The sequence below is a fragment of the Alexandromys fortis genome, unplaced genomic scaffold (assembly GCF_014885135.2).
Source record: "Alexandromys fortis isolate MF-2015 unplaced genomic scaffold, M_Fortis_MF-2015_v1.1 scaffold_197, whole genome shotgun sequence".
Lineage (NCBI taxonomy): Eukaryota > Metazoa > Chordata > Mammalia > Rodentia > Cricetidae > Alexandromys > Alexandromys fortis.
Window position 1 is genome coordinate 900,934 of NW_026068072.1, and position 27,063 is coordinate 927,996.

Here is a 27,063-nt window from a genome sequence, read left to right on the forward strand (position 1 = left end):
TTTCCTAATAAACCATCTTTATTGCTTAGTACACAGCAGATACAAAAGTGCCTTTAGCAGATCCACACTCAGCAGCCTATAGCCTAAGTACTAGCTTAACTTAGGTTTTTCCAGGAAGAAGCTACCTACTGTGAATAACTTAAAACTAGAAATCATCCTTGGTTGCTACCTAATGTCTAATAATTTACAAAATGAGGAAGTACATTAGCACTTGGCCAGGGTCACACATTTACAGCCTTGGCCCAAACCCTGGGCTGGGACCAGCGTTCCACAGTTGTCCTTTTGGTGGTCTTTCTTCCCTAGCTGACCTCTAAGATCACAAGTGACCGAGGGACTGAGCACTTGTCCACAGGGCCACCTGGGCCAGAACAAATGGTTCAGCCGCCCCTGTGGGAACTGTGGCTGGAGGCCAGCACAGCAGTCTCGGAGTCTGCACAGTGAGATCTGATCTCAAAGCCGATGCTTAGGCACATCTGGAACGTCTGCAGCTTACCCCTGCAGAGAAAACATCCTAGGCCTTACCTCAGTTACCTTTGGATAGGTCTGGTTCCAAATCTTACATCGGAAGAGTCAGTCTGAATTTGGTTTGGTATCTTTTTTTTTTTTTTAAATTACTAACTTGTACTATTGTGCCATCAACATTCCTCCATCCCTGGGCTATTCATGAAACTTATCTGAAAACGGAAGAAAATGCCCAGAGTACCCTTTGCTTAACAAGGTCACTGAAGACACACACACTTAGAATACGCTCCTAGAAAGTAACGGCAGGATGTGTTGGCTGCAGTTCTGTTCAAACACCACACCGCTTTCCTCCTCACTGTGGGCCCTTACTGAAAAGGCAAGGTTCAGAGAGACTGTGGCCCTGGGCCAGGGCACTCTCCCAGCTCAGCTCTCAGGTCACCCCGCCCAGACTCTTGCCTGTAAACCCTACTATAGGCAACTGATAACAGGAAGCTAGCCATCTTCCAGAGGTGACGAGCAGCGGTGCAGACACCACAGCTGTGGACAGGCTTAGAACCACCTCTCCCCAGGGCGGACTGGCAAGTGGCGTGATCACATATAAAGAACTGAAGATTACAAAAGACAGACCCAAAGGTGGGGACGTGGTCTTGAGGCTTTTGGGAGGAGACAAGGTTTTATATGTAGCTCAGGCTGGCCAGGAACTTGTAATGATCCTCCTGCCTCAGCATCTGAGTGCTGGGACTCCAGGCCTGAGCCACCATGCTGTTCTTTTGACCTCCAAGGAACTTGGAAGGACGAGGGCTTTCCCAACATTGTGCCTGTGAATCTTAGGTCATGCCTGTTCTCAGAACAACCAGAAGGGAAAGGCACTTGTTCTTCTGAATTGTTGCCTTTAATAATGTCACTAAGTCTTGCCAATGATATTTACGGGCCTCCTTATTAAAAATAAAGATCTATGCTGAAATGTCAGGGGATCAAACAAAGGCAAATTACAGTATAGGAAGGGTGGCTCCTGGAGTCGGTTTCTTTAATGACCTGTGTCAGATGAGTAAGATGCTCTAGACACAATGGATGCTGTCCTCACGAGGACACCTTCTGGTACACCCTGGCAGCACTGCGAAGACTGGTTCCTGTGTGGAGCCTGCTCTCAGAATACACAGAAGGCTGAGGGGCTCTGCAGGGGCTGGCTCGCACGTGGACACGTGGCATGCCTTCTTTTAACACGGATGTGGCCTCACCATGGGCCTGGCTCTGGGCTGGCCTGTCACTCCTCAGCCCTGTACTCCCGCCCCTGCTGCTGCGCCCTGGACAGAACTCGCTCATAGAACAGCAGGTAGGCGCTGGAAGACAGGACCTCCTGCAGGCTGGCCTTGCGGACAGTGTCATCAGAAATCCACAGCCACTGGTTGCTGGTTGAGAGAGGGTTCTTGGCTGAAGGTGGTGACCGTCTGTAAGTGACAAAGTGTCCAGAGTGCATGTCTCCATGGTGGACGACAACTGCCATCAAGCGGAACAGGTATGTGGAGGAGCTGAAGGGTGGAAAAATGCCAGTTGTTGGTGAGAGAACCAGGCCTTGCGTGTGTCACACTATAGGAGGTGAGTGCAATGGTCCACACGCACACTGCTAAACACAGCTCTACGCCTGAACACTGAGTGTGTTACAGTGAACACTGAAGTCTGCACTGGCCACCTAGCGAGAATCCCAGGAAACAGTTCTCTTTACATTACTCACGTGTGCACACACGTGCAGATTTCATACACTTCCATAATTTCCTTTAAATGGAGTAACAATGTGAGTGCACCTAAATGCACACGTCCACTTGTTTCTACACTGAGAACAGTAGAGCACAGTGAGCGGACAGTGGGTGCCTCAGTCGTCCTCACCTGTAGTCAGGAACCACCGGCAGAGAGAAGGCCATCGGGGAAGGCAGGGCTGGCAACAAGGATGGCGAGCAGGCACCATTCATAAAAATCTGTGTCTTGGCTCCTGGCTGACTCAGACCTGTAACAGAAAAGCCTGAGTCACAGACATGGGCAGCTGATCTGTGCAAACAATTGGCTGTGGTTTCTGTTTGACTGCAGACAGGGTCATGCAGTGCCCCAAGCTGGCTCTGAAATGCCACCTTGGCCTATGGGTGCCAGGCATGGGCAAGCAGCACAATGGCCGGTCCCCACCTGCATCCCATCACCCCGAAGGTGCATCCCACTGCACTACCCACACTGGACTGATGTGAATTCTCCCACCTTTGTTCAAGTCTACGTAGCAGCAGCTGCCCTAGCTTCTGAAGCAAACCAAGACTCTCATTGTGCACTATCAATAGTGAGGTGAAGGTGGGCATGCTGGCGCACACCTTTAATAGCAACACTTGAGAGGCAGAGGCAGGCAGATCTCTGAAGCTAGCCTGGTCTACAGAGCAAGTTCTAGAGAAACCCTGTCATGAAAAACCCAACCAAAGAATAAAAACAAAACCCAGTGCCTTTAATCCCAGCACTTGGGAGGCAGAGGCAGGTGGATCTCTGTGAGTTCGAGACCAGCCTGGTCTACAGAGCTAGTTCCAGGACAGGCTCTAAAGCCACAGAGAAACCCTGTCTCGAAAAACAAAAAAAAAAAACAAACAAACAAACAAACAAACAAAAAAAAAACCAGTGAGGTGGGCAGCACTGTGCTGGGAGGGAACTCAGATCCTGAGGCCAGGAGCATCCCTTCCTGAGCAGCAACCACCAGAAACGTCCCACACAGCTTCAGAAGACGACAAGCGCTCCAGACGTCACACACGTCCTTCCCTTAAGGAGAGCATGTGGGGCTCACACACTAAGGAGCTCATTGTCACCTTCTGTGCTCACATCCACCACACTCTGAACATCAGGGACTGCCCTGCAGCCTGGGAGAGCAAGCAGGAGAGGCTCTCAGACTGAAACAAGAGCCAGGGGCTGAGGCTCTCCCTGTCTAAGCTGTTCCCCCGTTCACCCAGTATCTAGTTATGGTTTTTATTGCTGTGAAGGCAACACTATGACCACAGCAACTCTTACAAAGAAAACATTTAGTTGAGGTGGAGGCTTACAGTTCAGAGGTTCAGTCCATTATCATCGTGACAGGGAGCATTGTAGCATCATGCAGGCAGACATGATGCTGGCTACATCTTGACCAGAAGGCAGCAGGAAGTTGACTGACTGTCACACTGATGAAGTTTGAGAAATGAGACCTTTTGAGGAAGTCTTTGGGCTTCCCCCCAACACCTTCATCCAACAAAGCCACAACTACTCCAACAAGGCCACTCTCTTTGAAGGCCATTTCCTTCCAAACCACCAATCCAGAGAGATAGTCCCACTGAAGTGACATCTTGCCAACCAATGCAGTGGTAGCAAGAAGAGGTGAAATGAGGGAAGGGAGGTGAGGGGAGAGGATGGGGAGGATGGAGAGGAGAGAGAGGAGTATGGTATTCATCTTATTCATCTTCAAACACATGTACCCGAGTTTGAGTCTCAGAACCTATAGTTTTTAAAAAGGTGCCAGAAGCTGGGTGTAGTGTCACATTTTTAAAAAATTTTTACGTTTATTTCATGTGTTCATGTTTTGCCTGCATGTGTGTATGAGTATCATCTGAGTGCCTGGTATCCATGGAGGTCAGAGAACAATACTGGATCCCTGGCACTGGAATTACAGCCAGTTGTGAGCTGCCAAGTGGGTGCTGGAAATCAAACCCAGGTCCTCTGGAAGAACAGACAGTGAGTGTTCTTAACCACTGAGCCATCTCTCCAGACCAAGGGTTCTCAACACAGGGGTCGCATATCAGACATATCCTGCCTATCAGATATTTACATTAGGATTCAGAACAGTAGCAAAATATGTACAATTGTGTTGTACTATTATAAAGAAAGTAATTTTATGGTTGGGGTCACTACAACATGAGGAACTGTATTAAAGGGTTATGGCATTAGGAAGGTTGAGAACCACTGTTATAGCCCCTGGCACATGACTTTAATCCCACCATTTGAGAGGCAGAGGCAAGCAGATCTTTGTAAGCATGAGACCAGCCTGGTCTATATTATGACCTGTATTTTTTTTTTTTAAGCCATTCATGGAGGCACATGCCCTTGCAATCTTAAGAGCTGCGGAGGCAGAGACCTAGAAACTTGGCTCACTGGCTAGCCTTCTTGACAAGTTCCAGGGCATTGAGAGATGGGTCCTGAAGAATGACATTTGAAGATGGACAGACAGACAGACAGACACACACACACACACACACAGTCTCTAAACCAGTAAAGTATGGGAATGTACAAAGCCAGCCTGACTCCTGCAAGCCAGGGGTCTTTCCTACCTACAACTCTACAGAACCTGCAGGTCACAAAAGATGTTCTCAGAACCCACGCCCAACATCACATTCTCAGCCATTTTCCCCACTTACTGCTCTTCCTCAGACCAACCACTTCACTGTGGAACCTGAACTTCTTCCCAGCAGAGGTATTAGAGTCGCCTTCCCTCACAGTAAGAAGAACCTCAGAGGAGGAAGAGAGGCAGAGGTAGCTGGGTTTTCTAAAGTACAGCAGGGCTGTTGACCCAGTGAGATGCTCACAGACTGTCAGCCGCAAGTTCATCAAAAGGTCAAAAGCAAGATGGCAGCCCCACACTGTCAACCTTTCCATCTGTGATAACTTCTCTCTCTCTCTCTCTCTCTCTCTCTCTCTCTCTCTCTCTCTCTCTCTCTCTCTTTCCTGGAACTCACTCTGTAGACCAGGCTGGCCTCGAAGTCACAGAGATCCACCTGCCTCTGCTCTCAAGCGCTGGGATTAACAGCGTGTGTCAATGGTGCCCGTTGTTTATATTTGCACATTTTGAACTGTACTGTGACTGATGCATATGCACACACTACAGCATGTGGAGGAGAGAACAAGGCTGTGAAACCTGCCCCTGCCTTGGTGTGGGTTCCACAGAGGAGAGAACAAGGCTGTGGAACCTGCCCCTGCCTTGGTGTGGGTTCCACAGAGGAGAGAACAAGGCTGTAGGACCTGCCCACTGCCTTGGTGTGGGTTCCACAGAGGAGAGAACAAGGCTGTGGAACCTGCTCCCTGCCTTGGTGTGGGTTCTACAGAGGAGAGAACAAGGCTGTAGGACCTGCCCACTGCCTTGGTGTGGGTTCCACGGAGGAGAGAACAAGGCTGTGGAACCTGCCCCTGCCTTGGTGTGGGTTCCACGGAGTCAACTGAGACTGCTTCACTACAAGCCAGCTCACTGGCCCAGTGACAGTTTAAACCGTGTCTCATGACTGTGTAATTTCAGCTCTTTAGGTAATTCTGACGGTCGTAGCTCAGGGAGAGTGCTAGCCTAGTAGAACTGAGGTGCTGGGTTCCGTCCCTAGTGCTTCGAAGAAACACCAAGCCATTTCCCTTCAACCTCCAAACCTGTTATTATGAAGTTAGCCAACCACTGCATAGCTAGTGTGCATGTCATAAGAGCCAAAAGTGGGGCCACCAAAGCCCTCTCTGTGCAGAGCGTCCCACAGTACACACCTGGCTTTGGGGCCGCTTGTGTGTCCTGTAGCTCCAGGGCAGACCCTAGGTTCTCACTGGCTTTGGGGCCATGCTGACTTGGTTTGTGTCCCAGGAGGCGGTACTTGTAGAAGTCCATCATTAGGAACTCGTTAAACTGCACGTGCTCGTGCCGCTTCAAGGGCGTGCCATGGCTGGACCAGCTGAGCCGCTGGAGATGGATACAGAGGCACTGGGGCAGCTGTGGGCAGAGAGGAAAGTGCAGTGCTAAGGTGCTTCCGCAGCTGACAGAGTCGCCCCCCACCCCCAAGCATGGCCAACCACATGCACAGGTAGGCTCACCTTGCCTAGCTTCAACTGTTTAACAAAAGTGGTCCTCTGGTGTTCCACCTTTTCCCCATTCAGCGTTCCTTTTGCTTCAATCTGCAAGAAAGTAACAGCATATGTCTGCAGGGTCAGACATATAACAGGTCATATAACAGCATATTGACTGCAGACACCCGCGGAGCTGCAGGTCAACCTCAAAGATTCCTCTTGGCCATTAAACAGGAGCCGTGGAGGGAAGAGAAAGGGAAAAACAAAAGTGTGAATTTCTTAAATCTTGTCTTCAGAAACTCTATGGAGAGAGGGCTACAGAGATCTGTCTCGGCAGTTCAAAGGACCCAGGTTTGGTTCCTAGACCCACATGGTGGCTCACAACCATTTGTAACTCTAGTTCCAGATCCTGTGCCCTCTTCTGACTTGTGTGGACACCTGGCACTCATATGGTGTACACACATACATGCAGGCTAAAACACTCATATACACAAAATTAATAACTCTAGAAAACCAGTCCTGTGTGGGTTCCCCAGACCGCCTCCTCCCTCACCCTCTCTGCCCCAGTCACAGTAGGAGGATTAGGAGACCTGGGTGATGCCCAGCCCTGAACACTTTGCTCAGGAGTTCACTTGAGTGGCTTCTGGGGACAATCATAGACGCCTTGGACATCCCTGCCTTAGAGAGCCTCAGAATCACAGGCAGTTTCTGCTGATAGTGGGACTGGGGTGTGAACTGGATTTCAGCACCTGTGGTCCTGCCTAAAGCAAAGCCCTGAAGACCCTGGAGATGGAGCAGCAGCAGATCTCTCAATGGACACCTGAGGGCACCTGTGAGCACCATCTTTCCTGCCTGGTTGCTGCCTAACACCACCCAAGGTTCCACTAAATCTTCTTTTTCTGGAGTGTGCAGGGAAGCTCAGGTGGCCCTGGAAATTCACAAGGACATGCAAAACTTGGGAAGGTCACTGCAACTTCCAAGATTCAGAAGCCCCTACACCCACCCCAGGAGATTTCATAAATAGAGCAATTGCGAGGAAAGAAGAGACTTCACTGAAGCTGCCTGCAGGTTGAGCAGGAAGCTCCAGGAATGCAGCTTTCAAGAGTCATTATCCATACTGGAGTGGGCTGTGTGTGTGTGTGTGTGTGTGTGTGTGTGTGTGTGTGTGAGAGAGAGAGAGAGAGAGAGAGAGAGAGAGAGAGAGAGAGAGAGAGAGGCAGGCAGCTGCTGTGTGGAATCACCCACTCAGCCCCCAAAGTCTGAAGTCTGTATTTCCTCTGCGTTCAGAAGTCTGGCACATCTGAAAAGGTGGACACAAGACAGGGGAATGGAAGAGCTACAGACTGGAGTGGGTGTGTTTCAGCTCTATGCACAAAGCTTAACATTTTCCCCTGTAAACACCATGGAAGAAACAAAACTCACCTGGGAAACAAATTCATAGGTAGCCACTCTGCAAACCAAGGCAGGGGAAATGGCAGAGGCTGAAAGATGCCCAGGCATATCTAGCTGGAAGCTCATGGGGTGGCATGAGAGGTACCACAAAAGCACATGGTGTAAGCTGGGAGGGGACACTGCAAAGCATACCTTTGTGCAGTTGTCACACACAACATCCCGCACTGACTCAGAGGAGATGAAATGATGAAGGCAGTGGTCCAGGGTCAGTGGGTGTCCCTAGAGCAGAAGCAGGCAGTCAGAACAGCTCACAGGAGTCATGCTGAAACCATTAGCAGGTGGCGGGTAGCCTCCCAGGGCTGTGTTTTGGAGTACCCAGGCATAAAGCTTCACAACACACCTCAGTGTCATTTAACCCCTATGCTGCTACTGCTGATAGACTCAGGAGGGGCAGAGCTGTGGGAATCATGCACCTAAACGGGCCTGGGGTGGGGGTAGGGCTTTTAGGGACTGTGCACCTACATAGGCCTGGGGGGTAGGGCTTTAGGGACCATGCACCTGCACAGGTCTGGGGTGGAGCTTTAGGGACTGTGCACCTGCACACAGACCTACAACCTTAGAGTTTGGGATGTGCGCATAAACACAAGTATGGAAATGCCAATGTCTTCAGTGAGATGAAGAGTCACCTTCCCTCTCCCACAATCAGACCCTCCCATCAGAGCTGAAATGGCTCAGCCAGCCATACCTGAATGACACTTAGTACCTGGGCCACATAAGATGCCTCAAAGCCCTTGTGGGACTGAATGGTGTCCAGAACAGATCGAAATAAGCCGTAGATCAATACGTACCCAAGTGGCAGCTGGAATACTGAGGGAAAGACTGTCAAAGGTATCAAATCGAACAGGACTCTGAAACAAATATTGCAGAAAATCCAAAGAGCTTAGCATCGACAGATGAAACGCTTAGTATTCAGATATTAAACTGTCACAGTGCCGTCCAGTGCACAACAGCATTAGCCTGCAGCGTGAAGACGGCTCTGGGGTGCGCACCCGACCCAGCAGCTTGGGATATACATACACGTTTTCACACAACTCCTACGGAATTGGCACTAACTGCCAGGACTTCTATCAGTGCCACTGACGGCACCATAAACAGGAGTAGCTGAAGCCTAAGACATCAGAGAACTGCAGATGTCCACAGAGCGAGACTCTGCTAACAGTACTGCAGTGGAAGACATGAGTTTCTACACAGACGGCCACACTGTGCTATGAAGCGTCCCTGTGTGAGGCGACGGGATGGCTTAGACCTGCAATCCCTGGAAAGACTTTAAAAGCAGGACCCTTTGGACAGTGATTGATGGAGAGAAATGGGTTCCTAGGTGAGGTCTGCCTGCCTACTTTACACAGTGCTAGAGAAAAGTAGCCTTGCTCAGGACTGAGACGTCCGAAGACAGAATCCAGGCTGGCAGGCAGACAGGGCTGTCCCGGAGGGGGAGCCCTGAATTCTGTGTATGCCTGCCTGCCTGTTCCACGACTGCCCACAGAGCATATAAGTGCAGGGGGACCTTGAGGGTCTTGGTAGACATAACATCCAGAAGTAAATACAGAACAGAGCATTTGCTGTCTAAGGAAGGAGACAGAGTTTGAGATCTGAACCAAGTTAACTACCTGTCAGAACAAAATCCATTTCCTTTTCTTCCTTTTTCTCTTTCTTTCTTTCTTTCTTTCTTTCTTTTCTTTTCTTTTCTTTTCTTTTCTTTTCTTTGTGTGTGTGTGTGTGTGTGTGTGTGTGTGTGTGTGTGTACTCGGAGGGGTTTCTGTGGGTTTTGTGTGGCCCAGACCCTGCAGCTGAAGTTGGCTTGGACCCCTAACCCTCCAGGCTCCACCTCTTTACAGTTGGGATGACAGATGTGTACACTCTGCCTACAACAATCATTTCCTCCAGGACAACAGAACCCGAGTCTCTGCTGTACAAAATATGCAATAAAATACCTAGCAACACAGGGGAAGAGGAAGCAGCAACCATGAGATGTCTTCCTGGGTGTGAAGCTGGCACCCAGAGTTGCAGAGATGTGTTATAAATATGCCCCAGGGCAGAGGGAAACTCAGCATGGCTGAGAGAGAATCTGAGTAGAAAACTTACTGGAAAAGAAGGAAAGGGAAACTTTACACTCTGTGTGTGTGTGTGCCTGCTACTTCACCTATGTACAGGATATGCATGTGTCAGAGAGAGTGCTTGTGGGAGTCAGGTCCCCATCATTGTGAAAACTAGAATAAAATAAATAATAACATTTTGTAAGCTCTCAAGACATAAAATGGATCAACAAACAACTGCAGTCCTATATGCTGGTGACAAGCAAAAAATAAAACATTCCTAATTTCACTTGTAACAGCTTCAAAATACAAATAAATGGAAGGAAAATTCAGAGATGAATGGGCAAGACATATCAAGGAATTATAACATATGAACCTTTTCAAAAAATTAACAGTCACAGGTGATGTCAATCAAAACTAGACAGCAAAGAAACACCGAAGGCCACTACCGAGTAAGAGAAAACATTTGTAAATCACACACCTGATGAGTGTGAGAGCCAAAATATACGAGGAACTCAGGAATCAACAGCACCCCCACCAAAAAAAAAAAAAAAGCAATATTTTTGAAAACAAGCAGCCAGGGGTGGTAGCGATGCTTGTAATATTCAAACTTGGGAGGCACAGGTAGGAGCATCAGTTCAGAGGCTAGCCTGGGCTACGTGAGATCCTGTTCCACAAACAACAACAAAAAAGAAAAAGAGGAGGGAGTTAAAAGAGGGAAGGAAGGAGGGAAAGAAAAAGAGGAGGAAGGAAAAGAAAAGACGCTGAAGGATGACTCTGTGGTTAAGAGCGCTTGTTGCTCTTGCAGAGGAGCCAAGTTTAGTTCCCAGCACCCATATAGAGGGGCTCACAACCATCTGAAACTCTACTTCCAGATCCCCCTGCAGGCACCAGCCATGCATGTGGTACACATACCTACATAAGATCGAAACACTTAAGGTTAAGAGAGACAGAGACAGGGAAGAAGGTAGGAGTGAGGAATGAAAGGCAAGCAGGATGGCAGGAAGGAAGGAAGAAGGGGAGGAAGGATAGAAGGAAGAAAGGGAGATTAGCAATGGACCCCATAAAACATTTTCCCAAGACCCAGACATAGCAGACAGCAACATGGAGAACTACAGTTGTCAGGGAAATGCTGATCAAACCACAGGGACACATCTCTACTTGAATGGCTACTACAAAAAACAAGAAGGGTGACTGCCAGGATGGTTCAGAGGTCAAGTGCTTTACCTTACAAGCATAGGGAATCTAGTTTAATCCCCAGAACCTACATTAAAACAAAACAAAACAACAAGTCCCAGATCCAGGAAGGTGGAGACAGGCAGATTCCTGAGGCTCACTGGTTGGCCTGCCAAGCCGACTCGGCAAATTCCAGAGCAGTGAGAGGTCACGTCTCAAGAAACAAGGTAGATTGTTTCTGACAAGTGACACAAGGCTCACAGTGGCTTCCACTCAGATGGGCACAGACACCCACAAAGACAAGACATGTGAAAGGGTGAAACAGGAACTCTTGTTACATTGTGGCAGGAACCCAAACTGGGGCAGCCCCCATGAAAAACAAAGGGATAACCTTCAAAAAGCTACAGCCAGAAGAGTCTGGTGCACACCTGTGAGCCCATCCTCGGGATGCAAGAAGCAGAAGGTGTCAGAGTGTCAGGTCAGCCTAGGTTATCACAGTGACAGCCTGTCTCAAGTCAATCACCTAACCAACCAATAGAATCAACGATTGACTCAATCTCTCTGGGGTATGTACTGGAAGGAGGTGAGTTCAGCACTTCCTAAAGACACCTGGGATCCACACTTACAGCAGCATCAGCACGATACCCAAGCCACAGAAGCAAGCTCAGCAGCCACCAGAGTAGGAAAAGAAAATGTGCTAAACACACACACCTGTACACGACAGATACTATTCTGCCAGGAAAAACAAGACAATACCATCCTTTCTGACCACACAGATGAACCTGGGGGCATAACCCCCCAAAACAACCCCCACATGACTTTGCTTCAAGACAAAATTCCAGAGACGAGTAGTCTGGTGACTGCTGAGGTAGAAGGCAGACGGGATATACTGGCACAGACCTCAGGGATCTATCTGGCACACAGCCTAGCGATTATAGTTAAAGCACACTTGGAACTTGCCGATGTGGGTCTTGAGAGCATTCTCACCACCCACACACTAAGGTCATTACTCCAGATGGGCTAACTTGACTGTGGCCATCACTTAGAGAACGTATCAAACATCACTCAGCACTCTTCAGATTTATGTGAAATCTACTTGTCAGTTATGCCCAGGAAAGCAGATGAACTCCTCAACTGGGAACTACTCCATGACTGCAATGAAGGCCAGTGTCCAGGAGTCAGACAGGACAGTACCAGCGAGGCCTTGGGACACTGGGTCTTGGCACCCACGTGGAATGGGGCAGCCGCCCTGGAGAGAGCCATCTCACAGCTTCTCAAAGGTTCGAGTCAGGGTCTCCACATGTGGCAGCCGCACACAAAACCCCAAAGTGGAAACAATATAAACTCAGCTGACAGTGGACAAGAACACGGCAGGGCCATGTGACACAGCTGTGCCAGGCTCTAAACAGCAAGACGTGATGCTGCACGTACCACACGAGAAGGTCTGCATGCAAACAGGCTGCCTATGAAAGAGCTCTGCTTGGGGAAGCCCAGACTAGACTTTGTACCCAGCACACAGAAGGTACAATAGCAGCTGTGAGGCATTCAGAAAAAATGCTCATATGTAAGGTTTGGGGGCATTTTTTTTTTTTTTGGCAGGGGCAGGGCAAGGTGTTAGAATGTTCTAAGATTAATGTAACAGCTGTAAAATTCTCTTTGTATTGTGTTGAAGTTTTTCCATAAAGAAAGGTTTGAACCCTCAAATGCAAAGCTAAAGCCCCTCCCACTCCTCAAATCCACTGTGCGCATCATGAGCAAGCTAATACCCGAGCTACAGTCCACAGCACACCACATCTCTGCTCTTGGGGCCTGAGGGTCAAATGACACTGGCACTGACCCAGGTGAACAGAGGGCAGGCAATCGCCAAAGCTGCCCCGAAATCAGACTGCGCTTTCTGCGTCATAAAGGGGCAGCCACTTACCTGGTGCTCACAGTGTTTGCACACCATGTTACTAGTGAGTCTTCCATGGAAAGGGTGTTGAGACTTCCAGTGATTGGACGTGGGGTGAGGAGACCCTAGAAGCAAAGCACATTTGACATGTCACATCACCCAAGATCCAACCAGACCCCACCCTCCTTAGCACACAGCAGATTTTCCTCCTTTAGGAAACTGTTTCATGAAGCACAGTGAGTTGTCCTTGCTGACTTCCAGTCTCATCCTCACAGAAGAAGCTTAAGGCCCGTGAGTGAGGCTGTGTACCATGGAGCAGACACCAAGAAGGATGCACATGAGATCTACAGGTGCACACGGACTGTTGGAGAGGACAGGAGGGGGAGAAGGATGCACATGAGATCTACAGGTGCACACGGACTGTTGGAGAGGGCAGGGCGCGGAGAAGGATGCACATGAGATCTACAGGTGCACACGGACTGTTGGAGAGGGCAGGAGGAGGCACAGGCTTTCCATAAAGCAAGGGAAGCACAGAAACAACCTGAATAAACAAGTTCTATAGGCTGCTCTTTGACGAGGATGGGGTTAGTAGACAAAACTCTCATGAGAAACTCTCTCTCGAGAATCAGACAGTCCTGAGTGAGGTCTTGAGTCTGTTTATTAGTCATGTGACCTGGAAAATTATTTCTTCTCTCTCCCCAACCTTTTTTTTGAGACACAGAAATATGGTCTTATGCTCTAACCCAGGCTGACCTAAACTTACTATACAGCCCAAACTGGCCTTAAAAACACAGTAAATCCTCCTGCCTCAGCATCACAAGTGTGGGACATGAGCCTACCGTTGGTTTCTGTAAATTTCATTTGGTGAAAATGGGTCATTGTTTCCTGGATCCACTGTGGAGCTCAGATAAGAGTTGTGGAGCCTGGTGCTGCCAGGGACTGACTGCCAGCTCAACTACAACGACCCAGAGGCTGTGCTGATTCAACTCTTGAGAATACAAAGGGTTCTCTGCAGTGAAAGCTGGCCACAGTGGAAATGCTGAAGGACAGATTTCCGTTTACTGGATCTTTCTCAGGACTAACATTCAAGGGGAGATAGGGCAGCTTGCCTAGGGCAAGCGGAAGTGGTGAGAATAGCCTAAGCTGGGATAGAGGACTCGGAGTGCCTCATTCAAAGCTTTTTCCAGAACACTCCAGGCCCTCAGCAGACGTGGAGGTCCAGCACAGCTGCAGCTGGATGCTGCCAGCAAGAGAGACACACGTAGCGCTTGACCCATCTAAAAGGTGCACAGTTTGCTTTCATTCCTTTCTTTAGAAATACACATTGAATCAGTAGAAAATGACTACCTCTTGTGTGGCAGGTGACTTGTCTGGGAGTCAAGTCTGACTGTTGCTGTAGGAAGAAAAGAGAGACTGAAAACACAGTTGCAACCCTTTAACAGCCCTCGCCCCCCAGCAATCTTATAAGTTTCTGAGCCACCCGTAACGCTGTCCACAGCCCACGCTCTGAAGGTGGCACTGACGGCCTTCGGGTTGATTTCTACATGAGTTCCTATATGGTGGCCACAAACATGTTTCTTCTCTCTGGGATGCTTCCCCTTCGCCAGTCAGCTCTTTACAGCGTTACAGGGAGATAAGCACCCACTCGGGGAACCCATGGCCCTCGCCCCCCTCTACTAACAGGGAAAACAGCCTTATTCTCTCCTCCAACAAAACCCAAGCTGCAGCAGCGAGTCATCTTAAAGAAGCTGGCCCCTAGTACACACACCAACAGGAGCATGCTGTCTAAGGTTTGCCAGCCTCACACCTCCGGTCACTGGATCTTACGTTCACGTCTAGGCCTGATGAAGACTCACTGCATAAGCACGGGCTGCCATGAAGACCTTACCTCCAGGGAATGAACATCGAACAAATGAGTGACACGAGGCTGGCGGTCCCGTTCGTCCTCCAGTGAGGAGGTGATGACATGGAATAACTCGTGGGCATCCTGTCAAAGGACAGAGCATCCTTGAGAGAGCACAGCAGACCTGACCCTTACCAGGGCAGAGTGTTTTCTGTTTTCTCAGGGTCCCACTCACTGAAGGACACCTGCACCCAACTCCAGGAGGGGCTTCCTTTAAAAACAAGGCGAGATGTACACAGTACAAAATTCAACACCTCAACCTTGCCAGGGGCACAGCAGCAGCACCGAGCACGTTCACATCGCTGTGCCACCAGCACCACTGTTCATCTCCATCTGAGACACCACAGCCACCATCCTACCTCTGTCCTGAGAAATCTGACAGCTCACATGAATGGAACTGGACTCACTACTGTCCTGCTTCTGTGCCACTGTACACCGTAGAACATGTATTTTCCTGAGCACAATGTCTTCAAGGTTTATCCACAATGTAGCATGAAGCAAAATCCCCTTCCTTTAAGGGCTGACTGTATAAAATTTTGTTTGGGGCTGGAGAGACAGTTCAGTGGATGAGAGCACTGGCTGCTCTTGCAGAGGACCTGGGTTTGGTTCCCAGCACCCTCATGGTGGCTCATGACCATCTGTAACCCATTTCAGAGGATCTGAGGCCCTCCTCTGTCCTCTTGGAACACACGAGACAAACACCTACACACAGAAAATAAAAATAAATATTTAAAAAAGTATTGCTTTTGTTGTTGGGGCTGATGATGCAGCATTGTGGTTGGGCGGGCAAAGCCCTGAGGCTCAGTGACCAAGGGAAGGATTTTATCTTCATATCTCTGCCCACTGGCAGGCACTTGCACGTTGTGTAATATTTTGATTGTGTTCTGACAAATAAAGCTTGTCTGGAGTCAGAGGGTGAAGCTAGCCACTAGCTGACCAAAATTAACCACAGAGGTTTAGAAGACTATACACAGAGAGAGACAAGAAGACAGGGTGGATAGAGGATCTCGGCCTTTTTAAATGGCGAATGGTAAAGATAGGAGGTGACTGGTGGCTGCTCCCTGCTTCTCTGATCTTCCAGGTTCTTTCCCTGCTATCTGACTCCCGATGTCTTATTGATTAAGATTAATTACATGAACTCTTCACTTGCAGTGCTCTGCCTGCTGACTTCTGTGGTGGACACGCCCATGACTCTCTGCTCCAATACTTGGAATGAGTGCAGAGGTGGCATTACTGGCTCCTGTGACAGGAAATGTCTCTTAGGAGCAATCTGAAAGACCTCTGGGCTCCTTCTCTCCCCGTCGCAGACCCTGGGCCCCCAGGCCTGTGGATTGCACCGAGTCTCACTGCACACAAGTGCAGGGTGATTGTTTTAAGCTGGTAGAGCAGATCCCATATTTGAGCTCAGTGTCAGGCCACAGTAATCAGTTCTTTCAGCTTTTATTTATGTCTGGCTTTGCAGTGCTGGCATGGAAGCCAGAGTCCCGTGCATTCCAAGCAGGCACTGGACACTGAGCTCACCCAGCTTCTGAAGGACCCCATCCAGCCTGATGGCAGTTCCCTCCGCCAAAGAGAAGCCTCCCCCGACCTGCACACAATGGCTTCTAGAGCAGACGAGGGCCCCACATGCTCCTGAGAAGTCCTGTACTCAGTGACGGACTTAGCCCTGGCTTCTTCTGTGATCCCACAGCATACCCAGCTTATTCCAATTCCAGGCTTCCCTGACCTTCAGTGCTGCCCCCTCCTCTTCCTACTCTCCCTTCAGGCCTCCCATCCCTACCCCTGCGCTGAGGCACACCCTAAAACAATCCAGTCACCTGCATGCTCCTTCCCACCACCCACTGGGCCAAACCAGCATGAAGCTTTGGCTCCAACCCCTAAGTACACTCCAACTCCAAACCTCTCCAGCTCCTGCCTATGCCTCACTTGAGCTATGCCATTCTAGGCTGGATCCCTGAAGCAGCCCCCACCTTTCCTCAGCTAACAACCGGGCCCTGCTGTATAGGATAGTTCTGTGTCTCCTCACACAAGCTAGAGTCAGCAGAGAGGAGGGAACCTTCAAGTGAGAAAATGCCTTCTGTAAGATTGGGCTGTAGAGGGGCTGTAGAGATGGCTCAGAGGTTAAGAGCACTGGCTGTCCTTCCAGAGTTCAATTCCCAGCAACCACATGGTGGCTCACAACCATTTATAACAAGATCTGGTGCCCTCTTCTGGCATATAGGCACATATGTCGACAGAGCACTGTATACACAATAAATAGATCTTTTAAAATAATTGGACTGTAGGCAAGCCTGTGGGGCATTTTCTTAGTTATCAATCGATGGAAGAGGGCCCAGCCCACTGTGGTTGGGTAGTGCCAACTCTGGGCTGGTAGTCCTGGTTCTATAAGAAAGCAGGCTGAGCAAGCTATGGTGAGCAAGCCAGTAAACAGCACCCCTCCATGGCCTCTGCATCAGCTCCTGCCCCTTGCTTGAGTTCCCGCCCTGACTTCTCTCAAGATGGATTACAATGTGGAAGTGTAAGTCAAATAAACCCTTTCTTCTCCAACTTTCTTTTGGCCATCATGTGTCCACACAGCAACAGTGGCCCTAACTAGGACACTCACCAAGCAGAAATCACAGCAAACTGGGGCACTATTTCATCATCCTACAATTTTAATTTAGCCAGGCGGTGATGGCACACGCCTTTAATCCCAGCACTTGAGAGGCAGAGACAGGTGAATCTCTGTGAGTTCAAGGCCAGCCTGGTCTATGGGAGCTAGTTCCAGGACAGGCACCAAAGCTGTCTCAAAAAACAACAAAAAAAATTTTTTTTTAATTAAACGTAATTTGGAGTACTGGGATGGGACCTTGGGCAAGTGAGTCCACCTCTGACCTGAGCTACAGGTGACCTTGAGCTCAGGTGTGCAAGTGCTTATCCAGAGGCAGTTGTGGAAGGCCACCCACCATCAGCCAATGGCACAAGCGCAGCTCAGGCCTGTCAGGAAGGAGACCCAGCAGGTAGCTGGCTCTTTCTGTAGGCTCATACAGCCTCTGTGTCAGCCAGTCTGTAAGCTGCTCGGGCTATGAGGAAAGGGGCAATACTACAGAAGAGGGTGGAGGGTGACAGCTTCAGCCCTGCCTCTGCCGCTGATACAGCAGGAGACTGGGCAAGTCACTTTGCCTCTGTGACCCTGTGCTCCCATCTGTACCCTGACTCCTTACTGGGCTGCACAGGGATGCAGTTAGGTAAAGCACATGCAGGATTGAACCTAGTGCATCTCCTATAAACCAGCTATAGCTCCTGGTTTAGACACAAAATGGGCTGCCCGTCAGTGTGAGCTGGCTCTGGACCAACAGCAGACCAACACTCTGTCCGCTTCAAGGAGCAAGAGATGTACTAACATAGACACGGTGGCTGCATCATGACTGGACCATCAGCTGCCATGCACGGACTTTTGGAAATAGTCCCAAAGGTGACTTGGCTTGAGAAGGTCCTTGACAGAAGGGTGGGACTTACAAAAAGGAACAATGCCCTTGGAGACTGACCTGGGAGTCACTCTCCCAGCTGAGACCCAGGGAAGGACAGCTGAGTCAGTCCAGCAGCTGAGGTCAGTTCCAAATGGAGATAGAAACACACAGAGTTCAGCGCACAAGTGCAGCCAGCAAGAGAAACCTTCACAAAGACACTCATCACCCATTTTGTGTTTGAAACACGGCACAGGGCTTCAGATCAGGGAGGAACAAGAAATAATCTGTAAGACCAAGGGGTGTGGGCCACTCACCCATCCCATGTTTCCACACCTCCCATCCAGCCCCAGTGTGGTCATCTCTGAGGAGCTGCTCTCTGCCAGGCCACTTGGAGACGCAGCTGGGAAAGATGCGTCTGGGTGCTGGGGAAGCTGGAGTGTGTCACTCTGGGGACCCAGGCAGGAGGGCGGCATGCCAAATTCCAAAGATCACAATGAAGTTGCAAAAGGGGAGGGAGAACATCTTGAACAAAGCCCGGTGGCTGTGAGAGATGCCTGCTCAAGGCCTGGGGGCGCTAAAGTCATCTCTGAAGATGGGTCCTTTGGAACAAGGGTATGGGCTGGAGGGTCTCTCACGACTTGGAGTGCAGTCAGTGGAAGCCGGAAGTTCTCCTGTGTGACCACTGTTTTCGCCCAAGGCCAGGTGTCTATCCCTAAGTGTCATGGAGTTTTGTGTCCTCTTTGATCAGGACAGGAGTGAGACATTGGAGCTCTGCTCACATAACACTAAGGCTGCCCAAAATGTCCCAGAAAAGCAGAGGATATAACTCACTGGGAGAGCACTTGCCTAGCGTATTCAAGGCCTGGGCTTGATCACACACACACACACACACACACACACACAGTCCCTAGGAAAAAGGACTCTCCAAGCTCAGCCTGCTGTCTGGAGTGCTCACCTGTTCTTCAAAGGAAGAGATCTGCCACCTGTACATTCTCAAGACATCCAGAAGGCAGCTCGCATCCAAGACCTCATCCTCCGTGACTTCTTGGCAGGACAAAGCTGGGTACAAGAAAGGAAGACAACAACTGAATGAGAGCAGACCTGGCCAGATGTGTCGCACACCACAGCAGCAGAGGTGACAGCAGTGTCAGGTGGCACCGCAGCTCCCTCTTCCCTCACGCTCTTTGGAGCCTCACACACTGCTGAATCAGCAAGCAGGCACAGCATGTTGGTTGAATGAATCTTAAGATTTCAGGTAGCTACAAATTACCATGACTGTCAGTTGAGTATGATCTGAACTCATAATCCCCAAGGTTGAAGAGCCCTCGTACTAGGTCAACTCCACACCCAGCGTGGAGCACCTCTCTCCACGCCTCTGCCATGACTTCTCAGCCTTTGCTCGTACGGACCACCAGGCTCTAAGCGTGCTTGGATGCATAAAGCAGCTGAAGGGGCAGCTGAATGCATTAGAAGTTTGTCTGGCATAGGCTGCTGAGGTAGGAAGATTTCTTGACCCCAGGAATTTGGAACCAATCTTGTCAGCAGAACAAGGTCCTATCCCAGATAATGATAACAAAGAACAGTATAAATTATAAAAAGATAGAGTTGGGTTTGCTCTATCTACACCGAGGGTCAGGAGGCAGCCTCTGTGGATGGAGCAGCCTCTGCGGATGAAGCAACCTCTGTGGAAGAAGCAGCCTCTGCAGATGGAGCACAGATACAGCCTAGACACTAAGAGGCTTCACTAGCAAGACAGGCAGCCCCAGGACTGGAAGGGCTGCAGTGGTTATAGGAACTTGTTGCTCGATCATGAGGTTTGGAGTTCAGAGCCCAGCGCCAACATCAGGCAGCTCTCCACCTCTAACTCCAGCTAAGGATACACACACAGATGCACATAGGCACATAAACAATACAAATGCATTGAAGCTGGGTGTGGGGGTGGTGCAGGACTTTAATCCCAGCACTCAGGGGATAGAGTCAGCTGGATCTCTTTGACTTTGAGGCCAGCCTGGGCTACACAGTAGACTCCAGGACAGCCAAGGGTACATAGTGGCATCCTCCCCCCCCCCCCGCCCCATCCCCTCACGCACACAAACTAATACAACAACAAAAAAAGATGGGGCCCTAGACTGGCCACAGGCACAGAGTGCTGACTCTAATCTGACCAGAGGCCTCCAGACGCAGTGCACAGGGCTAGTGTTGCTCAAGTGGGAGGTAAAGAAAGACCCTGCAGTCTCAGGATCTGGTTCAGTGATCCACGTACTACAGGGCAGACTTTCTCCTCCTTGGTTTTGACACTTCAGACTCTGACTCCAGAGGGTGGCAACACTGCAGACCTCCTGCCCCCAGGGCAGCCCCACCCTTTGACAATGGCCAGAGCCTCAGGGGCAGGGCACGGGAGGTTGCTACCTGAGCAGCAGGAGGTGAGCAACTAGGCCCAGCCACTCACCCTCCAGGACAAAGGCTGTAGAGCTGAATAAGAAATCACACTCCTGGGAAAATGTCAATGGCTGCCTGGGACGCTGTGAGGCAATCTGGCAAGGTCACTGGCAGTTTCATAACCTGCCACCAACAGTAGAGCTCCGCCCGATACCTGAGGACACACGCTTCTGTGTAATGGCCATATGCAGAGCTGCTACTGCAGCCGGAAGGAAGGCTGAACAGCAGGGATCATAGACAAGCTGAGCTAAGAAGCAAGGGCCGCAAAGGGGCTAAGACGTAGGGTACACAAAGTGCCAGGGCTGCAGAGGCTGCTCAGAAGCTAAGAGCGCTTGTGTTCTCCAGAGGACTCAAGTTCAGCTCCCAGCTCACCTTTCTAAGTCCAGCTCCAGGGAACCCAGTGCCCTCTTCTGGCCTCCATGACACCTACATACATGTGCCCCCCCTCCCACATACACATCAATTTTTAAAAGAAAAAAATTCTAATAAAAAAGTACTAAGAACAACAAAACCCCAAACTCAAACACAGGCAGAGCCTTGAGCAGCCATTTCTAGACAATGGCCCACAAGCAGGAGAGCTGCAGTGGCCACTCATCATCAGGGAAATGGCAATGCCAGAAAAATACCACCTCATGTGCCTATATGTAGGTGTGTGTGTCTATGGAGGCCAGAGTCGGATGTCACAGCACCTCATACACATATATGTAGGTGTGTGTGTCAATGGAGGCCAGAATTGGACGTCAAACCTCTTCCTCCACTACTCTCCACCATATTTTTTGAGACCAACACGCTCGCTAAAACTGGAACTCATTGCTGGGTTAGACTGGCTGGCCGCGGGGACTCCTCTGTCTCTGCCAGGCCTTGCTGGGATTACGGCATGTGCTCCCAGAGCCTCTTGGTCCACACGCTTGGGCAGGAGCACTTTCCCACAGGCCAAGTGCTGCTGTAGCCAGGCAGTGGCACAGTGAATGTTTGCTAAGACACCAGTAACTGTGCTGCACCAGGATCACCTCCATTTTAACCTCCTGCCTAGAAAGCAACCATTAGCTGTGAAGCTCCCGTGCCACTAAGATGAAGTCACATTCTACTTTCTATGCTGCTCCTTTTAACATTATTACCTCCCCCAAATTAAAAGAGATCAAACCGTGGTAAAGCAGCCCTGTTTGGTGGCTTCTGTCAGGCACCCACAACCCTGGGTGTTTAGGAACATGCTGGAGACCTTTGCGTACTACCATGTAATATCCAGATTTAAACAAATACCATCAAGGACAGTTCAATAGTTAAAAATAATAAAAACAAAATTTTTGCTCAAAACTGAATTGGGATTGATGAGATGGCTTGGCAGGTAAGGGTGCTGATACAAAGTCTAATGACCTGATTTAATCCGAAACCCAAGGGGCCATGCCATGTCTATGTACCTAAACACACACACACACACACACACACACACACACACACACGTAAGCAAATAAATAAATAACCTTTTTGCACACAGATTTACAATAATGAGGTTGAACAGGTGGCCTGAAGGGATGACTCAGCAGTTAAGAGTTTAGCTGCACTTTCAGAGGACTCAAGTTCAGTTCCCGGCACCACGCGAGGACAGCTCACGACTGCCAGTAACTCCAGCTCCAGGAGACCCGACTCTCCCTCATGGCCTTCACAAGCACCCACACATACACATAAATAAAAAGTCTTCACATCTTTCTGCAGACACTAACAGCAGCCACAAGGAAGACTTTTAGCCGTGAGATTTTCAGGCCAGACAGCACTGGCCAGGGTGCAAGGGCTCCCGAGCTGTTCTAAAGCACATTCAAGAAAGGTCAGACCAAGTTCCACCCCCATCGCAGTGTGTGCACACCCCAGTTAACAACTGCCAGGCTCTGGCATCTGCAATTTGCTTTTTAATCTTTTCTGACAGGCAAAAGGAAGCAAATCCTAAGAGCTTTTATTTGTCTTTACTTTGTGAATGATCTTAGTTCCTGGGCCAAAACACTCACTTTCTAAACAAACTTCTAAGAGTTGAAGTGTGGTAGTGGATATATTTATTTGTTTCTTTTTGGTTTTCTGAGACAGGGTTTCTATGTGTAGCCCTGGCTGTCCTGGAACTCACTCTTTAGACCAGGCTAGCCTCAAACTCATAGACATCCACCTGCCTCTGTCTCCCAAGAGGTGGGATTAAGGAGCGAGCCACTACTCCTGGCTAAACTGACAATTTTTAAAATAGATGGCTCCATTTTTTAATTTTTTTTTTTTTTAAAAAGTGGGGTTGGTGAGATAACTCTGTAAGAAAAGGCACCTGCCACCAAATCTCACAACCTGAGCTCAGACCCCAGGAGCACACAGCAGAAAAGAACCAAAGTTACCTTGTTATGTGTGCTATGGCACACAAGCATGCATATACAATAAATGCAACTTTTAAAAAAATTCTGACTGATTTAATTTGAATGCAATTGATTCTAATAAAACATAACTAAAATTTAACTTTTAATCTAATTTAATCTAAAAATCTTAGTTCTGAATGCCCCCCTCACCATGCAAAATGGCTACTAAGTTTTTCTTCTGTTATCTCCTCACTGAAGATGCGTACCCCTCAAGTCCCCACTGTACCTTTCAGGAGGTTCAGCAGTGTTAAGGACAGGCACTGGTGTGTGTGTGGTCCCTGCTGGTCCCTGGAGTACTGGGTGGTGAATTCTTCCAGCCACTTGACGAAGGCGGGACAGGCAGACAATCCCTGTAGCAGCGAGTTCATGAAGCAGGTGTTCCCTAAGTTGACAAGCCCAGGCACAAGTCCTAATGGAGAGCGTGGGTAGAGAAGGACAGTGCATCAGCTGGGCCGACCTTTGCTCTCCCGTCTGGGGTCTGGGGCCCTGCGTCTGCAGGGAGCCCTCAGCTGGGATTCCGACCTGAGCAAGCCGGGGGCACTGGGCATTCTATGCTATGAACTGTGAACCACACAACAGGCCTCTGTCCTGTGTTCTCTCTGAAATCCTTCCAGGTGCCTGGCACAGATATTAAATGGACAAAGGCAGTAGCCACGCCTTCCTCCTTACCCTCGTGTTCTCCTTTAGTTAGAGAACAGTGTCCCCACAGCAGCGGGCAACTCAGCTGCCTCCTGGGACAATGCTTTTGTTCTTGCCACAGTGACCAAGAAAGACGCTGATTCTGGTCAGTCTGTCTGCAAAGACAGCAGCACAGCTGACAGGATGCCCTCTTTCCCTCAGTCCATAAGCGCCCAGGCTGGCCTCAACCTCAAAGCCTCCTGCCTCAGTCTCCTAGGCTCTGACTGTGTGTGCTACCCAAGCCTTGTTAAGAAACATTTTAATATGAAAATTCTCAAACATCCAAGAAAACACAAACAAAATTCTCCACAACCATCTCCTTATTTAACAAGGATCAGAGTTTGTGATAGACTTGGGTTCCTCCTCCCTCCCAGTTCTCCCCTTCCCTCCTCTTTCTCAGGAAAACCACTCCTTTGATGTAATCAGTCAGCTGCAGGACTGAAAATATAATTACACACTAATGAGAACCTCAGACAACTGAGCCACTTGAAACATAATTACAAAGCATGCCCCCTTGCCCTCCCCACTCCTCACCCCACCAACTCCACTCAGGTCTTGCCTGTGTAACACTGCCTGGCCAGGCACTGCTGTATAGCACAGGCTGGATTCAAACTCATGGCATGGCATCCTCCTGCTCCAGCGCTAAGTGCTGGAATTACAGGCATGAGCCACCAGGCTAGCACAAAACATGTCTTAAAATCAAGTGCAAAAAGGTGCTAAACCAGAGCCTTCTCACCTAAGAGTGGGGAGTTCCCCCTCACAGACCACGGTCCTTACTTTAAAGATGAGAGGACAAGGGAGCTAGAGAGATGGCTGCTCTTCCAAAGGTCCTGAGTTCAATTCCCAGCACCCACATGGTGGCTCACATCTGTATATCACATTACCATCTGTAATAAGATATGGTGCCCTCATCTGGCCTGAAGGCAAGCATGCCAGCAGAACACTAAATGTGTAATAAATAAATAAATCTTAAAAAAAAAAAAAACCAAACACCCAATCCCTTTCAGACAAGAGGGACTCAAGTCAAATCCAATACCTTTCCTCCGCTTCTTCCTTTCTGTAATGGGACCCCAAATAACATATATTCCTGCTGCAAGAGCAGCCGCAATTCCGCCTATCACTCCCCAGTTCTTCATGACTTTATATCTAAAAAAGAAAAGACACTTACTGTCATTTTGTTTCACAGAAGCAGGTGGGTACACAGACACTGACAGGGAGAATGACTTTGTCAAAATAACCCACCAATCAGCAAGCTTTAAACTTAAGGTAATATACACCAATAAGACTGTCTTGAAGCAGGCCACGGACACATAAGCCTTTAATCCCAGCAACGGGGAGGCAGAGGCAGGCAGATCTCTGACTTCAAAGCCAGCCTGGTCCTGTATAGTGAGTTCCAGGACAGCCAGGGATACACAAAGAAACCATGTCTTGAAAAACAGGAAGGAAGGAAGGAAGGAAGGAAAGAAGGAAGGAAGGAAGGAAGGAAGGAAGGAAGGAAGGAAGGAAGGAAGGAAGGAAGGGAAGGAAGGAAAGGAAGGAAGATTGTGTCTTGAAAATCAGGATGCTTAAGCACTAAGAACCAAACTGGGGGTGGGGGAGGGGCTGACACCGGCGTCCTCATCATCAGTCCCTTCAGGCTGAGCCTCTCATTTGAACACAGAGCTCACTGGCACAGCCGCTCAAATTCCCATGCTTCTCCTAGGCCAAGCGCAGGCTATGCCAGGCTACCTGGTGCTCACATGGCTTCTGGTGATCTGAACATTGCTCCTCACACTTGCTGCTTGGGCGGTAAGCTCTTGAACACCTGAACCATTTCCCCAGGCTCGCCCTATTTACTTACTTACTTAGTTTTTTAGATAGAGTCTCCCTCAGTCACTCTGTAGCCCAGGCTGGCTTTGAACTCAAGAGTCCTTCTACTTTAGCCTCCTGAGCAATTAGAATGACAGAGTTGTGGCATCATGCCTGGGTTTAGAAATGGATTTCTCTGTGGGAATACTGAACAATACGAGAGGGATCTTCTGCAAATTCATAAGATTAAAGAGTTCTTCATTTCAGGCTTGACTTGAACACAGCACGATTCTACTACAGATAAGGAAACCACAGTACTATCCAAAACACAATTTTAAGGGAAATCACACTTATGTGCAACATGTATCCACATACATGTTGCATGTGGACATGTGTGTAATACGTTTTTACCCTAATGTTTGGACTGTATGAAGTTGATTTTCCCCCTCAGTACCAGGGACTGAATTTAGGGCCTCATAGCTGATACACGAGTGCTCTACCACTGAGCTATATCCCACCCCGACTGCATGAATGTGTATCCCAGCTCAATAAGCACTCACTGAGAAGGGGCATTAGGGACAATACTAGGGCACTAGTAACCGTCGGCAATAGCCAGCATTCTCCGACATCACAGCTAATCGTGAATTTCAAATCAATATTTGTTCTTCCAGAATGAGTCCATAGAATGACGCAGAACTTGGCTTAAAAGAAAGAAGCAGAGTGTGGATTGATTGGTTCCTCTGCAGAGTGGTATCATAGGGAAGAGTAGGAAAGTCTGGGAGGGAGAAGCCCAAGCAGAGGCCAGTCCTGCTCTCAGGTCAGCAGTTAGGCCACAGGCAAGGTCTATGCAAGGCTTAGTTCTCATCGCTAAGGACAGGTTGGACACTGGAGGCTTCCAAGGAGGGTAAGGCAGTGTTAGAGCTGCCCCAATATCCCAGGAAGACAACCCAAGCAACAGGTCGGACCCAGCAGTCAGGGTGAGCAATGGGGGTGTGGTCCCAGGCCTTGGGAGGATAGAGGTAAACAGGCTGGGTGCACGCAGGGGTCCTAGGAGGAACGAAGAGCCTTAAGTAGTTACAGACTGAGCAGCTTAGCAGCTGAGGGGCTGCGATAGATTGGAGACCGGCGCATGTAAGACGCAGAAATGAGAACTGCCAGCAGGGCAGAGGTGGGAGACAGACATATAACAAACTGGAGGGGACATGCAGACCTGGGAAGACTGAGGGCCTGGGGTCCGGGTCTGGGGTCACCGAAAAGGATGCGGGACCTCGCAGGCCGCGGCCACTGCAGGGACGAGAAAGCGGCGCTGGGCCGCGGTGTCTGTCTCGGCCCGGTTGGCGCAGGCCTGGAGGCCCCGGGCCCGCCATCCTCCGCCCGCTCACCTGACGGCCGCCCCGGTGCGCAGGAAGCGCTGGAGGGCCTTGTCGGCCGCCGTCCTCGCCGCCTGCGCCCGGGAACTCAGCATCACGGCCGCAGCCACCACCACCACCGACAGCCGCCGCCCCCCGCCCGCAGCAGCGTAAAGAGGATCCCAGTACGCGACGTTCCCCAGGCGACGGAACCCACGGTAGCCACCCCGTCTCGGCGGGGGGGAAGGCAGGACGAC

General features: G+C 49.7%; 1 protein-coding gene across 1 annotated transcript; it reads right to left on the bottom strand.

Moving 5' to 3' along the window:
• On the bottom strand, positions 1-27,063 carry Usp30 (ubiquitin specific peptidase 30). Its single transcript, XM_050121070.1, has 13 exons — positions 26,840-27,063; positions 24,706-24,815; positions 23,218-23,400; positions 19,124-19,227; positions 14,705-14,803; positions 14,164-14,209; positions 12,847-12,941; positions 8,505-8,564; positions 7,849-7,935; positions 6,292-6,372; positions 5,971-6,190; positions 2,347-2,464; positions 1-1,991 (listed from the first exon to the last, which is right to left on the bottom strand). The coding sequence occupies exons 1-13, from the start codon at positions 26,920-26,922 to the stop codon at positions 1,727-1,729; spliced, it is 1,551 nt and encodes a 516-aa protein (XP_049977027.1). The 5' UTR covers positions 26,923-27,063; the 3' UTR covers positions 1-1,726.